The sequence below is a fragment of the Carlito syrichta genome, unplaced genomic scaffold (assembly GCF_000164805.1).
Source record: "Carlito syrichta isolate Samal-C Ts95f unplaced genomic scaffold, Tarsius_syrichta-2.0.1 Scaffold251683, whole genome shotgun sequence".
In the NCBI taxonomy this organism is placed as follows: domain Eukaryota; kingdom Metazoa; phylum Chordata; class Mammalia; order Primates; family Tarsiidae; genus Carlito; species Carlito syrichta.
In genome coordinates this window covers 316,729-334,548 of record NW_007195779.1, presented here as the reverse complement: position 1 = coordinate 334,548, position 17,820 = coordinate 316,729, and the positions used below count along the sequence as shown (strand labels likewise).

At 46.1% G+C, this 17,820-nt stretch overlaps 1 protein-coding gene across 3 annotated transcripts in view; it reads left to right on the top strand.

Annotated features, from left to right (window-relative positions):
- The window catches only part of ARHGEF10 (Rho guanine nucleotide exchange factor 10), a 101,756-nt gene that overhangs the window by 52,995 nt on the left and 30,941 nt on the right, over nt 1–17,820 (top strand). For all 3 annotated transcript variants that reach the window (XM_021709529.1, XM_008052002.1, XM_021709528.1), the window contains 6 exons: nt 11,385–11,500; nt 11,897–12,024; nt 12,208–12,308; nt 14,035–14,156; nt 15,063–15,149; nt 16,583–16,806. In XM_021709529.1, coding sequence (XP_021565204.1) covers nt 11,385–11,500; nt 11,897–12,024; nt 12,208–12,308; nt 14,035–14,156; nt 15,063–15,149; nt 16,583–16,806 — 778 coding nt within the window. The remainder of the gene's footprint in view (nt 1–11,384; nt 11,501–11,896; nt 12,025–12,207; nt 12,309–14,034; nt 14,157–15,062; nt 15,150–16,582; nt 16,807–17,820) is intronic.

The window sequence follows — 17,820 nt, the reverse complement described above, 5'->3', positions numbered from 1 at the left end:
TTACATTGTGTGAGGTGCAGTGCTCTTTGGCTCTCTGCCTGGGTAGGGCCACCCAGGCTCTGTGGCCATCTGGACTGCCACTAGTGACCCATGCTAGGCAGAACGTTTGCTGTGCTCCCCAGCCAGACAGAACCCCCACTGGGCTCCGTGGATATGCAGACCTATTGGTTAGTCTCTCTGATTGGATGTGACACCCCCAGCAAGGACATGGTGCCACCAACAAGATCCATAGGCTGGTCGATATGGGCCAAGCCTCCCTCCTTTGTTCCCAGCTGAGCCCAGGTGGTCCAGCCCTACTGATACCCCAGTGTTCCCTGTGGGGCGAGGCAGAGGTAGGCTCCTGGAAAACACCCCAGGATGCAGGGGAAGCGGGAGGTCTCTCTCAGGCTCTCTTTCCCATTGGAGAGCTGTGGGCCCAGGGACTCTCTCCTAGTGTGGCACTGTTGGGCCTAGGGAGGGGACGCAGGCAGAGTGGCCAACTCCTCTGACCCTTCCGCTGTGACTTTTCCAGGAGGTCACCTCAGCTTCACCCCGGGCTTGGGGTATCCACGGGGCCTTGATGTCTTTCTGTGAGGGACACTGGAGCCTGGGCCCTCCTGTTTCACTATCCTGTGGATGCCGCCTCCCATAAGATGTTAGAACATGAGGGGTTGCTTTAGAGGTCGAGGGGCTCTCGTCCCTCCTCATCTTGTGATCTTCCTGATCTCATGGCTTCAGTTACAGTGCAGTCAGACACAGAAGTACAAGCCTAGGCCTGGAGAAGGAAAACAAGATGGTGCCTGGTGCCTTAGTAAGGTCCCCACCTTGCAGAACGAAGAGGAGCAACCAGAGGGGGTGGTTGATGCTTGGTGCCAGCCTCTGGTGTGAAGGTCAACGTGCCTAACCTCCCCGTCTCTGGGGTTACCCTTCATGGACTTGCCAGTGCCTGGGTTTAGTTGGCCATTATCTTACGCAGCTTTCCAAATGGAAAGACCCTCCCCAGGAAGGAGTGCTTCCCACCCAGATGCTGGTGCTATTTAGCTGTCTAAAGGTGCTTAGCAAAACTGCTTATGGCAAGAATCAGTCCTACCGGGCGCGCTCTCCACCACCTCCCCGCCTCCGTCGCCCCCTACCCCTATGCCAGGGGCTCACAGACTGCCCTGGAGCTGGGCATCAGACAACAGGTGCTGGGCCCCACCTGAAGATGTTCTGGTTCAGGGGGACTGGCTGGCTGGGAATTTGCATTTCTAATGAGTAGGTTCCCAGGTGATGTTGGTGCTCCTGGCCTGGCCTGGACAGTGTTTTGAGAACCACTGCCCTGGTCTGCTCTGTCCAGGTCTGCCCTGGTCTGCTCTGGTCCCCTGGCACTGCAGCTATTTTTCATTTTCCTTCCATCTCCTCTAGTTTATCTTCTGCTCTCTAGGCTTTTTTGTTTTTTGAGTCAGAGTCTCACCCTGTCATCCAGGCTAGAGTATAATGGCATGATCACAGCTCACCACAGTGTCTACCTTCTGGGCTCAGGTGCTCCTTCCACCTCAGCCTCCCCAGTAGCTGGAACTATAGGCTCCACCATGCCTGGCTAATTAAAAAAAAAAATTTTTTTTTTGTAGAGATGAGGTCTCACTGTTTTGCCTAGGCTGCTCTTGAACTCTGAGCTCAAGCAATTCTCCCATCTCAGCCTCCCAAAGTGCTTGGATTATAGGCGTGAGCCACCACCCAGCCTTTTTAGGCTTTTTAACAGAAGATGTTTAGGCTTCGTTTGGTTTGTAAAAAAGTCACAGCTTTTATTCGCCTCACTGCAATGGAGCATGAAGGGTTAGCATTTATTCTGCCTCTCCAGAGAGTCTGTCAGCCGCCCATTGAATGATTGAATTGCTGTTCCCACATGATGGGCTGTGGGCACTTTCATCAAATAGACAGCAGCATTCCAAATAAGGTGAATTTTGTGGCAGGAAACAGTAGGTGTCTTCAGCAAGATTATTAAACAGAAAGACAATGCTTGGCATAAAATAATGCTGCCGTTCCTGGTTAAGCTTTCAACAGCCCCACAGTTGTTCCCCTCTTGCAGATAAGGAAATTCAGAGAACTCAGAGAGGCTCAGAGATGTTTCAAACCCTGAAGCCCATGAGTTTTTCACTCCTCAGTTCACCCTTGTAATAATCAGCACCACTGATTGTGTGCCAGATTCTGTTCTTGATATACAACAGCCTCTGCCATTAGCTATGAGAATCCCTGCAAATGAGCAGTTCCGCCTAAAACGTTGACGTGGGCTTTCGTGAGACACAGAGTCTTGTCACCTGTGTTTTGCAAAGGTGACCGATAGCCACATGTGTCAGTTACTAGCTGGGGCAGTGGAGTGCCTTTGAGCAGTTTGCTGTGCCAGGGCCGGCTTAGGGGTACAGCTGGTGGAGCCCGTTCCTCCTGAGACAGGATAGGCCGCTGGCAGGTTCTGAGAGAAAAATGACAGTTCTCTGTTGGACACACTGCTTTTTTAAACTTTGGGCTTTTTTATTATGATAGTCACATGCAGTATTGTTCACCAACTCCAAGTGTGGAATGATGTGCCCGTTAGACAAACAGGTGTGCTGGGGGCCAGGAGGTTGTGGGTGCCCGTGTCTGAGGTTTGGGGTGATGCTGACCTGGGGGGGGGCTAAGCACATAGACTGCGGGCAGGGCTACGGGACGAGGTGCTCACTTGGGTTCCTGGCTGTGTGTGTCCTGAGAGTTGTGTGGGTCATTTTTAGCTCTGAGCTGTGAAAGGAGTGGCCTGGAGTAAAAGGTCTTGAAGGTGCCCTCTAGACTTAAAAAATAAAAATAAACTAGATTAACTAAAATGTGCCAATTCCATGTGTGTTTGAAGATGGAACTCACATCTGAATTATCTGGGGCTTTTTCAGATCTCAGGTAGTGTGATGCTGTCTTGCATTAGGAGTGACCCAGATGACCACTGTGTGTGTGTTGGCCTGCTTAGCCCTGGGCACCAGCGTAGGCTTTATGGGGATGCCACAGATGACCACCGTGTGTGTTGGCCTATTTAGCCCTGGGCCTGGCGAAAGTTTTGCAGGAATGACACAGATGACCACCATGTTCCTTGGACTGTGTAGCCCTGGGCACCAGTGTAGGCTTTGTAGGGGTGACACAGATGACCACAGTGTGTATTCGGCTGTTTAATCTTGGGCCTGGTGAAGGCTCTGCAGGGGTGACACAGGTGACCACCATGTGTATTAAGCTGTTTAGCCCTGGGTGCCTGTGAAGTCTTTGCAGGGAGATCGTAGGTGACTACCATGTGTGTTGGCCTGTTTGGCCCTGGGCCTAGCAAGGGCTTTACAGGGTTGAACAGATGACCACCATGTGTGTTGGAATGCTTAGCCCTGGGTGCCCGTGTAGGCTTTATAGGGATGACACAGGTGACCTCTGTGTTTGTTGGGCTGTTTAGCCTTGGACCTGGTGAAGACTTTACGGGGGTGACAGATGACCACTGTGTGTGTTGGGCTGTTTGACCCTGGGCCTGGCAAAGGCTTTATAGGGATGATACAGATGACCACTGTGTGGGTGTTGGTTTGCTTAGCCCTGAGCACCAGCATAGATTTTGTAGGGGTGACACAGGTGACCACCATATATATTGGCCTGTTTGGCCCTGGACCTGGTGAAGACTTTGCAGTAATGACACAGGTGACCACAATATGTGTTGGGCTGTTTAGCCCTGGGCCTGGTGAAGCTTTACAGGGATGACAGAGATGACCACTGTGTGCATTGGGCTGTTTAGCCCTGGGCGCCAGCATAGGCTTTGCAGGGATGACACAGGTGACCATTGTGTGTTTGGCCTGTTTGGCCCTGGGCCTGGCGAAGGCTTTGCAGGGGTGACACATGTGACCACTGTGTGTGTTGGTTTAGCCCTGGGCGCCGGCAAAGGCCTTCTGCTGAACTCTCCTGTGTTGTCTGGTTAGTATCTTGTTAGGGTTGGATCATGAGCTGGTCCATGTGGCACTGGATCTGGAACATCAGTCAGCGAATGACATGTCCCTGCTCCTCATGTCTGGGCTCACTCCTCACTGTTTGTGCAGACAGCACCGTGATACTTCATGAATCTCGTCCCAGCGGGTCACCCCTAGCGTCTCCCTCAGAGTTCTCATGGAATGGCTGCAGATTCGCCCTCCGTACTTCTCTGTCTTCTGAATCTCTTTCATGTGTCATCCCAAGTACCTTAAGAGGCTGAGTCAGAAATCCTTGTTCTCCATCGATGGTCATATGATTTTTCTGCTATTTGCCTGACTGCTCTAAAATTCAGTGTCGAAAATGACACTCTGTTACTTGATGTGGAAGACAACGTGGGTGCCACTACCCACCTACCTCTGCTCATGAGAGAACGTCATGGCAGATGCCTGAGGCCCAGCACCCACCTGCATACAGGGAGCACTGTACCCTTGAGGAGCACTGTGTGGTACATGTCTGTGCCACATGGACTCCTGGAGCTCTGATGGGCCACTCTCCCTCAGCCAGGGCCTGCTGGCTGGAGACTGCAGGGCCTCAGTAGTGTCTTGAGGGTATATACATGCATGTCCCAGGACACACATACACATGACACTTGTATGTTGAGCAAATTCATATTATATGCTGGGTTTTTAAACCCCATTAAACTACAGGGATAGTTCTGCTGCTTCATTGATGCTCTTGAATTTGAGACATGACATTTATCTTCATGGTGGTATTATTTTCACGTTGCAAAATGCTTGGTTTTTATTAAAACTCTAAAAGCCACTGAATTTTTGTCTCCCTGGAAGATTCTTGTTCCTCCATAAGCTTAACACCAGGTTTCATCTTTGCACCTTGGCGTCTCCCAGGCCTGGTGTTGGGAGGAGCCCCCAGAACCTGCTCAGACCCAGATGGGGTCACTGTGCCTGAACACAGCTGGGATCACCACTGGCTTATGACCAAGGTTGGTCTATATTCTCTGTGTTCAAGTCTAGCTTGCTGGTAGAGAAACTGAGTGTATGCCTCTTATCAGAAACGGGGCTTATGTATGACACCATTAAAAAAACTTCCCTCTTTCTACCTAACCCTGAATTGTACCCCACATCTTTAAAATAAAAATTTTACCTTTGGGAGGCTGAGGTGAGTGGAATGCCTGAGTCCTCAGGTTCGAGACTTGCCTGGGCAGCGAGACCTCATCTCTACAATAAATCAAAAAATCAACCGGGCGTGGTAGCGCATACATGTAATTCCGGCTACTTGGAAGGCTGAGGTGGAAGGATCGCCGGAGCCCAGCAGGTCAAGGCTGCGGTGGCCGGGAGCAGCCACTGCACTCCAGTCTGGGCGACAGAGTGAGACTCCAACTCAAAAAATAAAAAAATAAGATAAAATAAAAAAATAAAAATTTTAAAGTTAAAAAAATAAAATACAGAATACAATTTTAAAAAATTAACCTCTTTCTCCTGGGCTCTGATGTTTGTCACACAACCAGAGGATTTGCCCAAGACTTCATGAGGGCCCAGGGCCCAGGCACACTCCCTGTGGGCTTTTGCTGGGGTCCTTGCTGTTGGCTCAGCCACACAGGCCTTCCTTGTTTGCTGGACAGGGTTCCATTCAGCTGACAAACACTGCATTTTTACACTGATTGTGGAGGTTTCCATGGAAACAAGAGGATGTTGTGAGAAAGACTCGTGCAGAAATGCAGCCGCTGTGGCAGCCCCACGGCATAGAGCTCCATGCACAGAACTCACAGTGCCAGAAACTGCAGCGACACGGCTGCAACTCCGATGGAAATTCTTATGGGCACGTCTCTTTATCAGTACATTTTGGCTAGAAAACAAAAGCAAAACAATTATTTCTGCAACTGAAAATAATATTTGAAAAACGCTGCTCTGTGTTCTGTTTCTCGCTGTATTTTGAAATGTGTATGGAGGTGCTCTCATTTGTAGTGTGTGCTGTCCCTGCTTCCTGGGATGCCATGTGCTACTGCCTCGTGCTGGTCTGTGTCACCTGTCTGCCCTCTTACAGACTGTATCTGATGCTCCAGCACCAATAGAGTACCTGGGCATGTTTCCATGGTGTAGGGAAGGTAGGATGTGCCCCTTAGTCTCACAGAGAAGATTCTTAATCCACTGGGGAAAAGTATTCTTCTCCCTTCCCAGATAGGTTCACATCCATGGCAGCATGTATTTATAGAATTGGTGCTTGTCAATTAAATGTATGTGTATGTGTGTGTGTGTATATATATATACACATATACACATATACACATATACACATATACACACACACATATATATATACACATACAATACATATACACATATGTATAACTGACGATTTAATGCAATTTTGTTCACATGTTATATCGTGTACAATATGATATTTTGAACTATGAACACATTGTAGAATAACTAAATAATTAACATATGTATTAGCTCACATATGTAATCAATTGTTTTTATGGTGAGAACCTTAAAATTTAATCTTGGAAATTTTCAAGTGTACCATACCCTGTTACTCACTGTAGTTGCCGTGTTGTGTATTAGACCTCTTGAACCTATTCCTCCTGTTAACTGAAATCTGTGTAGGTTTTTTTTTGTAGGTTTTTAGGGTTTTTTTGGAGTCAGGGTCTCACTCTGTTGCCGAGACTGGAGAGCCATGGTGTGATCATGGCTCACTGCAGCCTCAACCCCTGGGCTCAGGCGATTCTTCCACCTCAGCCTCCTGAGTAGCTGGGACTATGGAAGCACGCCACCATGCCTGGCTCATTTTTTAATTTTTTTGTAGAGAGGAGGTCTCACTGTGTTGTCCAGTCTTGCCTTGAACTCCTAGGCTCTCGTGATCCTCCCACCTCGACCTCCCAAAGGCTGGGATTTTGTTTATTTATTTATTTTTTGAGTCATACACACCTGGCCTTGTGTACATGTTAGTCCCCATGAGCTACAAAGTAGGACTGATAGGAACAGATCCTGTCACATCCATGGCACATCCCTGACCTATTCCCATCTCCTTCCCTCCAAGGCAGCAAGGACAGAAGGGGATAGCACTTTTGGATGGGTCAGAAGGAGGCTGAACTCTCTGGTGGATCAGAAGGGGTAAAAGGGGCTGGGACCAGAAGCCTGTCCTTGGTGTCACATCCCCTCCTGGAGGAGTACTCCTGACTCCTGGAGGGCTGTCAGTGGCTGGAGTCAGACCCCTCCGGCTTGCCACGTTCCCACTTTATCTGCTGGAGTTTCTCTGCAAGAAACCTGTGCAGCCCCTGCAGTTCTTTCCACCTCAACCTCAGGTGGCCAGGTACCTCACTGATTCCTTGTTCCCACCTCTCTCTCCCTCCCTCCGGGTGGACAAAGAGGACTTGGCTGGTGTCTGCAACAGTCGCAGGGCCCTATGATTCTGGCTGCGGAAGGTACTGGAGTGGCTCCGGCCTTGGGTAGGGCAACTTTAGCCAGAGGTTCCAGATGACTGAGGATCTCCAAGTGCCAGCAGTCTTTAACTGCCTGAGCCCTGCCCATTTTCACGCCCTGGGGCCCCCAGCCCAGCCCTTGCCAGTAGAAAGGGGATCAGTCTTTTTTCCTTTCTTTCTGCATTTGCTGTTGGCTTGTACGGGATATGGCGGTAACTCCACTCCCTCTGTCTGAACTTTCCACTCTACTTCCTGCCAGATAGAGCACAGTGCCTGCCATGGGAGACTACCCGTGCAGTCCATCTGAGTCTCTTTCTTAAAGGGGAGAAAGGCAGAGTTTAGAGCAGTTCTGCGACTTTACCTTCTTCTTCTCTGGGGGCCATGCAGGGCTTCTGTGTTGTTCCACTGGTCAGTGCCAACATTGCCCCTCACTGTGGAGTCACCATTATTCAATTAGCTTCTGGAAAGGAGCCAGTAGATTTACAGGGTTTAATTTGTTAACCATTTGCTTAATTTCCCTTAGAACTTGGGTCATCTGCATGAGAATGAAACAGTTTGCATCCACTAACTGGGAGTTTTCCCAAGGGAAAGCTAGCTAGCTGTAGCCCTGCTACCTCTGTGGGCTTCCTCAGGGAGTTTTGGCATTATGTGTATCAGAAAATTTAGTAAACGTAGAAGTTTCTCTGATTTAAACTATTACCATTTCTGCTAGGCAGTGGGAAACTTTATTTCTTCTATGGCAATCAAAAGATTTAGTAAACGTAGAAGTTTCTCTGATTTAAACTATTACCATTTCTGCTAGGCATGTGGGAAACTTTGTTTCTTCTATGGCAATGGAAAAGAAAGTTTTTCTCTTGGGAGGAATGGAACATGGCAGGGTGTGTTTTGATGGACGAAAGGAGATCAAGCTGTGAAATCCCGCCTCGGTGGTCCAAGCAGAGGAAGGAGCCTGAGGGCATACTGGACTCAGAAGCCGCTGCTTAACTTGCATGGGTTCCTAAGTGTTATGCACCACTGCACACACTTCTAGAATGCACAGAGCTTGCATGTTTCTAAAACGCTTGATCTCCAAATCAGTTCTATGAGGACAGGAGGGACATTCCTGTCCCTGCTTGCCAGGTTAGGAAACAGAGAGAAGCTCTCATGGATTTCCGAGTCTCATAAAGAGGTCAGGTTGGCAAAATACAGCATTGCCACTGAGTAATTTGCTGCCTTTAACTTTCCAACATAAAACTTATATCTCTTGACACTTGTGTAAATATAAATGTGTTTTCTATTTTAACATGTGGCTTACTCACAGAGACATTTAGAAGGAGGAAGAAATACTTGCTTTCCAAATTCAGGCACAGATGTCAGATTCTTGGCATACCCAATTTAGAAACAGTAGTCAAGATGTTGGCATTCTTTCTACCTTGTTCACGCGTTCTTCAAAGATGGAGCGTGAGAGACTAAGAACAGAGTCTCTCAGCAGTCAGTGATGCAGTCCTGTGTCCCTTGTGCAGGTGTACACTCAGGTCATGTTTGCTTATGGCACCGGTGACTGAAGGCACAAAGTTGCTGTGATCCAAGGTAGCCACTTGTTCTCCAAAGCCATGGAGCTGCTTCTGCCAAGGGGCACATTGACTGAGTACCATGCAAGTATAAGAATAATACGTATGAATTAAAAATACTTCTGGAACACTGTAAGACAAAATGGAAGGATTGGAGCACAGATGAGTGGTTTCTAGGGCAGTGTGGGGGCTGTGTTGCTCTAAGGGACAGTGAGGGAGTTTCTGTGGACTGTGGAGCTTTTCTGTGGGTGACGGAGCTGTTCAGTAGGGCGATGCATCTGCTTGTGGGTGATGGAGCTCTTCTGTGGGCTTATTGAGGAGCTGGTTACATGCATGCATCAACACGTGCTCAAACTCATAGAGCTGCACACCAAATATAAAAGGGCCAATTTTATTAAAAACAACCCAAAAATAAATATTAACCAGTGAATAAAGTTAATGTAGCACTTATAATTTTATTCCACATTTGTGGTTACAGTGTTTATCATCAGAAGTATCACAAGTTTATGAAAGAAAGCAAATGTGTGTGTTTTTAGGTATTTTAAAATATAAGTGTACTGTAAGTATAAAGTTGATGGGTTACACTGTTACAGATTTGCCCCCCTTTTTGTGAAACTTTATGATACTTCGGATGTAGTTAATTATAAAATTTGTCTAGATGGGTGATTTTGATCAGGCCCTACCATGAGCCTGAGTATCTACATGATCATGTCTTTAACATAAAGTGCTTGTGAAATTATAAATGAATATGCTACTCTTCAGCTTTGCAGTGAATATTTTCACAGACATATTTATCTAAAATATTTTTATTGGAAATATATAGATATCTTTCCATTTCAGCATGTGTGTTTGTGTGTGCATATATATATATATGAATATATACACTAAAGTGTGGAACAAGGTACATAATTTGCTACACCCAGTGCAAAAGAAAAATGAGGGGAATCCCTTGTTCAAAATTATCAAGAATTTCAAGATGTCACCAGCTAAGGCTCAGACCAAATTCTGGGCCCTTGTGAGCTCAGGCCCATGTGACTGCGCAGGCTGTGAGACCACGCGGGCTGTGAGACCGTACAAGTCTGCACCTGGGAAGGTGTCTGTTGAAACACAAGTTACTCTGTTTAACTCAAATGAACCTCTTCTACCTGGGTTTGAATTCTGGCTCCTTCCCCTACTGGCTGTTTGACCTTAGGTAATTTATTTATATGAAAACTGGAAAAGAAGATAGGCTATTACTACACATTGCTTTGAAGACTGGCTTTGAATGTGATCTGAGTTCAAATCCTGTCCATCTGTGAGTGTGTGACCTTGGGCAGTTTCCTCATCAGCCAGTTGGGGAGAGGGGACCCATCCTCTGTGCCTGCATCCTGTGGTGGGATTCAGTGAGAACATGTTTTAACATCACCTCCTTAGTGCACGATAAGTCTTCAGTACGTGGTAGGAGCTGTTCTCACTTGGGCACTTAAACCCCAGGACATGTGTCATTCCATTCACCCAAGTCATTGCAGATAAACCATTTGTACTCCCTTAAAAAAAAATTAGGAAGGATCACTGGGGAACTCATTTGACCCTAATATTGGAAATTTGTTTCATATTAGATGTCAATTCTAGGCACTTCTTATTAATGGCTATTGCATCAACAATGTTTAAAAAATACTAGAAGTAGCCTGGGTGACATAGTGAGAACTCATCTCTACAAAGAAAAAAGAAAATCAGCTGGGTGTGGTAGCATGTGCCTGTAATCCCAGCTATGTGGGAGGCTGACACAGGAGGATCACCTGAGCCCAGGCGGTCGAGGCTGTGATGAGGCATGATTGTGCCACTACACTTCAGTCTGGGTGACAGAGTGAGACTTGGACTCAGAAAAAGAAAAAAAAACTAGAATTGACAAAATGTCAGGCAAACCCAAATTGTGACACTTTCTGTAACTCACCAGTATCCTTAAAAAATGTCAAAGTCATGAAAGACAAAGATGAGGCACTCCCCCAGATTGGAGGAGACTTAAGGGCCATGACAACTCAATGCAGTGTGAGACCCTGGGTTGGATCTAGGACTAGAAAAATGACATTCATGGTGAACATGGTGAAATTTGAGTAAGGTCTGTAGATTAGTGAATAATGTTGCTTCAGTTTCATTTCCTGGTTTTGACAGTCCTGTGTTGAATGTAACTGTGTAAAATGTTGGCGTCCAGGGAAGCTGGGAGAAGGGCAGTCAGGGGGCAGCCTGTGTGCTGTTTTTGTAGCTTTTCAATGAGTCTAAAATTATTTCAAAATAAAAGCTAGAAAAGGAAAAACTACTAAATGCTTTAAAAATTCACTTTTTTAAAAGTTCCAGATCCCCCAAACGTAAAAAAAAAAAAAAAAAAAAAAAATTCAAACTAGTATTTATTTTCATGTTTTCTTCCTTGAAGTACTGGAGTAAACCTGGCTTTAGATTTGTACTCTTTTTTGTTTTTGTTTTTGTTTTTGCTTATTTTGTAGACAAAGTTTACATGGGGCCGGGACAACTGTATCAAGATTTACAAAACTTGTTGCATGACTTAAATGTAATTGGTCAAATCACTCAACTGATAGGAAACCTTAAAGGAAACTATCAGGTAATAATCAAAGCAATTTGATTTAAGATTCAATTTTTACTTCTAAATCCTTATAAGTATGTGATTATGTCTCCAAGTTCTACCTGAAGTGAGAATTCATTTTGACTTTAAGAATTGATCTGACTGCATTGCCTCTTACTTTGGAAAAAATGAAGCTACTTAATTAAACTTTTCTTCATTCTACAAGTTGACTTGCATATCCTTTCTGTCTTAGAAATGTCTCAGCCGTGCCACATTGTGCTCTGGCTCCCAACGGCTTCTTTTCCATAATCAGAGATGAGTTTCATTTGGTCTCCCTGAACTTTTCATGTTGTCACTCTGCTGTTTTCACCCCCTTAGGATGGTCTTGTATATTTTTTAACATGTTTAAAATGTGCATGTGTATTTCCTTTGTAGAACTTAAACCAATCAGTAGCCCATGATTGGACATCTGGCTTACAAAGGCTTATTTTGAAGAAAGAAGATGAAATCAGAGCTGCTGACTGCTGCAGAATTCAGCTACAGCTCCCAGGGAAGCAGGACAAGTTAGTAGTTACTTTAAAATGAAACCTTCTTAGCCAATGCCAGAAAAAAAGGTTCTTTGTCATTATATGTATTTTTTTTTTTTTTTGGTTTGTTGATTCTGTTGGACAGGCAAAACATGTAATTTAATTTCATATGATGGAGTACGTTTTATAGAATGAACGCTTGTCTATTATTTCCGGCAGGTCTGGGAGACCGACTTTCTTTACAGCTGTGTTCAATACGTTTACCCCTGCCATCAAAGAGTCTTGGATCAACAACTTGCAGATGGCCAAACTTGCCCTGGGTAAGAGCTTAGCTTAGGCTAAATGAGGCATGCTCAAATAAGAGACAAGGTACTCTTCAGAGTCTTCCGGAGAGGCCTCTACGTTATGAGGAGTGCCTGCCTGTCTCTGAGGATGAAATCAGGGTTGAGGAGTAAATTTGGTGACAGATCTGTCAACCTGAAAGAATGTTTTTAAGTCGGAAAAACTAACCCCAGTGCAAGTGATTTTTAAGATGTTCATGTTATAATTTAGAGGCTGCAGGAACAAAGCCATGGTTGAGACTGGCAAACACCATGTAAGCCCATTGGGTCTGGCTGGGAGGCAGGGGCACGAGTCAGGCCTAGGTCTGTCTCCAAGTGTCAGGAAGATCACTGTTCACCTGGGTCTGTTCATCTGGGACTGTCTGCTCAGAACACAGAGAACAGAACACAGGGATGGGCTGAGTGGCCACTAAAGACCCCCAGCCCCCAAAACATGTCCAGCAGTGCTGCTTTGGGTGGGTTTATCTTCAGGATGACTTTCTCCTTTCTCCCTCTAACCCTGCTTTTTTTGCTCTGTGTGTGTGTGTGTCTACACATATATACAATTTATTTACATATATACATCAGTTACTCAGAACACACTGTAATATCGTGTGTGGGTAAAATTATCTTTTCAGTGCAGATAATCTGAGACGTTAACTGACTATAATGTAGAGAAAAGACATGGGCAGCTTGGATCATGCTCATCACGTGGGGAGTGCCGATTACTGAAAGGAAAAGGCCTGTTATCCGGGAGAGGAAAACCTTCCTGAACTGGTGCTCTTTTCTGTCTTCCTGAATAATTTAGTGGTGTGTAGAGTTAGGTTCAGAGTGACTCAGCAAACAAGGAATGGTCACTCTCTGTAGAAAATAAGCTACATGTGAAAGCAAGCTCCCATTTATCTTTAGATCAATTACATGCTCTTCAAAGCTGAGGTGGAAAGGTTGCTTTGGTAGTAAAATATTCATCCATTTCATTGTACTCTTTTATTCCATAGTATTATACCATGTTTAAAATTCCTCATTCCATCTCTGGTGTTTGAATCTAAACATCTCAGTTGCTTTGAAAAAAAAATGGAGGAAGAGAAAGGAAAACTGACCTATGTGGTTTATTTAGCAAAGTTTTGCAGCCCTTCACAAAGTTGGGTGCATTCAAGAGGTGCAAATAGGAAGCTATCCCTGTCATGTAGATGTGGGTTGTGCTACCTTCTAACATAATGCAACCAGCTGGGCACAGTCGCTCATGCCTGTAATCCCAGAGCTTTGGGAGACTGAAACGGGAGGATCACTTGAAGCCAGGAAATTGAAGACCAGCCTGGACAACATAGTAAGACCTCATCTCTACAAAGAATAATTGGCCAGGTGTGGTGGCATGTGCCTGTAGTCTTAGCTATCGGGAGGCAGAGGCAGGAGGATCGCTCAGGTCCAGTAGTATGAGATCGAAGTGAGCCTGATTGTGCCACTGCACTCCTGCCTGGCAAACAGAATGAGACCCCGTCTCAAATAAACAAACACACAAATAAATAAAATGCATTTTTAAAAAAATGTGACAAATTTATAGTGTATGCTGTAAGAAATATTTTACTGTTTACCAGCAGTAAGATATTGAGTTCTCCCAAGTAAGGCATGCTGGAAACTTCTGACATGACTCCGTTGAAGTTGCAGGTCTCTGTTGAGGGGGAGTTAATTGCACCCTTGCTCATTTTCTCTTTGAATGTGATCACAGAAGAGGAGAACCACATGGGCTGGTTCTGTGTGGAAGATGATGGGAATCAGATGAAGAAGGAGAGGCACCCCCTCCTTGTTGGACACATGCCCGTGATGGTGGCCAAGCAGCAAGAATTCAAGGTGAAAGGGGCGGTGGGCCGGAGCACCTGCCAGGCAGCGGGTGGCCTTTCTACTCTGGCTTGGCTCCCTGGGAGATGGCTGCCAAGGGGTACTGTCAGAACGCTGTTTTTCTCAGGTGACCATACTAACTGCTTCTCTGAAGGCAATTTATTTATATGTGAATAAAGATTGCTCTGGTTTGAAACCTGAAAACCATGCTCAGCCAATGTCTCCGAAACCCATTCTCAGGGCCAGCCCTGGAGTATCCAAATATCATGGCTGCTTCTACAGCCTTGCTAGTTAAACAGGGACACATGGCTCACATGTGTCGGTCTTTGCCTGGCAGTCAGTCAACTTCCACAGGGCGTCATGACTGCAGGTCTCTGCTTGAAGTACTGTCTGCGCTCACTTCTGTAAGGCGGACTCCACCTCCAGGATGGGTCTTGTGAATGTTGATGCTAGTGTTGGCCCAGGCACAGCAGGCTGGTGCTTTGGTGACATCTGTGATTTGCTGATGTGTCTTTTTGTAAGAGATAAGTACACACATTTTAATTTCACATTCCTGGTCTTGGGCCAGTGCTTGCACTTGGAGCCTGGGTCTCCCAGCAGGTCCCACCACTCCTGCTTTGGAAGTCTCAGGGCCTGTGGCCCACAGCACGCCCAGGAAAGGTGGGGTGAGTCAGCGAAGGGGGAGGGAGGAACATCCCATCTGGAGACTGCACTGCTTCCATCGGGGGCCAGCTCTCCTATCTGGGTTTCAGCGCGGCTGATAGGGGCTGAGTCTCCATAGGTGTTACAAAGCTCACTTCTGAGGCGTCCCCTGTAAGCGTTTGCCCTTGGGTATAATGTTAGGAGTGTGTCATCCAGGTGAGACGTCATGTCACAGTCCCATTCTGTATGTGAGCATTTGATTTCCTTCCATTGTAGATTGAATGTGCTGCATATAATCCTGAACCTTATGTGAACAGTGAAAATCACCCAGACTCATTCTCTACGGCACATGGTTTCCTGTGGGTAAGATGTCTCTGTCTGTTTTTAGTGCAGGTTCACAAGTAATCTACATCTGTAGTTTATGTGGTGGGAAGGAGATCTGAATTGCTCAGCAGAATGTAGTTGTTAGTTGCTAGCATATCCCGGAGTGTGTTTACAAATATGAAAACGTCTCTGAAAGGAGCTGATTACTTGTGGAATACTTAGGAATGAGAATGTTTATTTTCTTTTTCATCTAAAACTTTTACCAGACTAAATTCAGTCCAAAGACAAGTAATATGAGAATAATTTTCTTCAGTTTTGGTGGTTAAATTGCATGAATTTTTTCTTCTCCCAAGACTGGCTTTTTACATTGGAAACTTAGCAGTTAAAATTAATTTGCTCCAAATGAAATATTGCATCTGAAATTATGCTACAATTGTGGTAGACTGCTCTAGTTCCTGCAACCCAGAGGACATCCCTCACGCTGTGTGGTCTGAGCCTCCCCTTCCCACAGTCCCTCAGACCCTCAGACCCACCCTGGCTGTTTTCCAGACTTCCCAGGTGTCTGTGCTACAACTTCACATCTGTCGCCTCCTTGAAGCCAAAGCTTCTGCCTGGTTGGTGTTCCCAGTTGAGTGGTAGAAATGGAACAGGCCGATTAGCTGCTATTTCATGTCTAACCAACCTGTGAGTGGAGGGACGGGCTTGATTCCCATGGGGCTTCTCATTTTAAAGGAGAACTGCTGCCATGCAGGCGGTGGACCAGTGACTGCTGGTGCTTCAGCCCCTCCTGGGCACACCCTCCGCATTCCCTGTAGACTGTGCAGGGACTTCCTGTTTGGCATCCTTCTCTCAAAAGGGTGAGAATTAGATGTTGATTTGTAGCAGGGAAAAATTACAGGAAGAATAAGGCGAGTGTAACACCAGCCAGTGCTCTCAGTTGACAGGGGGTCAGACTCTCCTTGAACAACAGCTAAGTTTAAGTCTGCGGCGGGTTACTAGCAATGCTGCATGTTCTCATTGCAGAGATTCTAACACATCGGAAGTTCTGAGCCATTGCTGCAATTGTGCTGCTTTAAATGCCAGTGAACCACTTCAGAGTGCTTTCTTTTTATTTTTCCCCATTTGAAAAGACTTGTTTTCTTAGCTAAGTTCTGTTGTTAAGCATTAGTGTTAAGTTACTTGAAATGGAAGAATGTGCTTTTTAGGACTTTACATTGTGTGTGAATAGGCCTCCACCCTTGTAAAGCGGTGGGGGATGTGATTTCTCTTGTTGTTAAATTTTTCAAAAACCTAATTAAATAAGTTGCAAAGAAAAGGGTGCTCCTAAACACTGTGGGAACGTTGTTTGATTTTCCTAAGTGTGTTTCCCTGGTGTGCAAGTCAGTGCTGGCTGTGGCCATCCTGTAGCAGGCTCCCACGTGCTGTGGAAGCCCCGGGCTTCAGTTTCTTTTTTCCCTCGACTCCCTGAGCAGATCGGAAGTTGTACCAATCAGATGGGTCAGATCGCCATCGTCTCCTTTCAAAATTCCAACCCCAAAGTCATCGAGTGCTTCAATGTGGAGTCTCGCATCCTGTGCATGGTGTACGTGCCCGTGGAGGACAGGTGCCGAGAGCCCCAAGCAGCCCCGGACCCCGACACCTCAGCCGCCAGAGCTTCCGATGTCCCCACCATCTGTTTAGGGACGGAGGAGGGAAGGTGGGGTGTGTTCCCTGTTACAGAAAACCTATCCCAGCCCAACCCACAGACGCACAGTGTGGGGAGGCTGTCTTGGGGGGAGTCGTTGACTTCCGCATCACTAGCAGCGTGTGTAGGAATGACGGGACACAGGAATATATGGGGCCGCTGCACTTTGAGATGGCAGAGAATTGGTCCCATGGACATTATTATTCTAGGAGACTCCCAAACAGAAGCGGTGTATCTTCATTTATTTATTTTTTTGTCTTTCACCACAGATAGTTTAAGGAAACAACAAACAATATAACAGAGAAGCAGAAGTGGTATATCTTTAAAGGGGAAAAGTTTTGGTCCTACTATGATGTTTGCCACTGAAAATGTTTTGTTTTCTTTCATGCTTTCAAAGAGTACGCCCTCCACATTTGGAATAAAACAGCAGTATTCTATATTCTAATCATACTGCCTGTTGACTCCATTTGATGGAGAGTTAAAGTGGTTTTTCTGATGTGACGTTCCAAGACATATGGGAAGAGCTAGTTTTTCTTTTATTTTCTTTCTTCTTCTTCTTTTTCTTTTTAGTTGGAGTCTCACCCTCTCCCCAGGCTGGAGTGCAGGGGCACGCCCATGGCCCCCACAGCCACAACCTCCTGGGCCCAGGCAATCCTTCTGCCTCAGCCTTCCAAGTAGCTAGGACTAGAGGCATGTGCCACCACACCCAACTAATTTTTTTCTCTCAATTTATTTATTGTAGAGACGAGGTCTCACCATGTTACCCAGGCTGGTCTTGAACTCCTGGGCTCAGGCAATCCTCCCACCTCAGCCTCCCAAAGTGCTGGGATTTACAGGCGTGAGCCACCGCTCCTGACCCTAATTTTTCTTATATGCCAGAAATTCCTGTTTAAAATAAAGGAAAGAAATCACAGTGGGTGCAGATATTTTAAAATGCAGCCAAGTGTGTCTTGGAGTAGAGAAGGGCAGGGCGGGGAGGAGCTGGAATGAGTTATACTCGCTCTTCTCACAGTGAGCACATGTCTT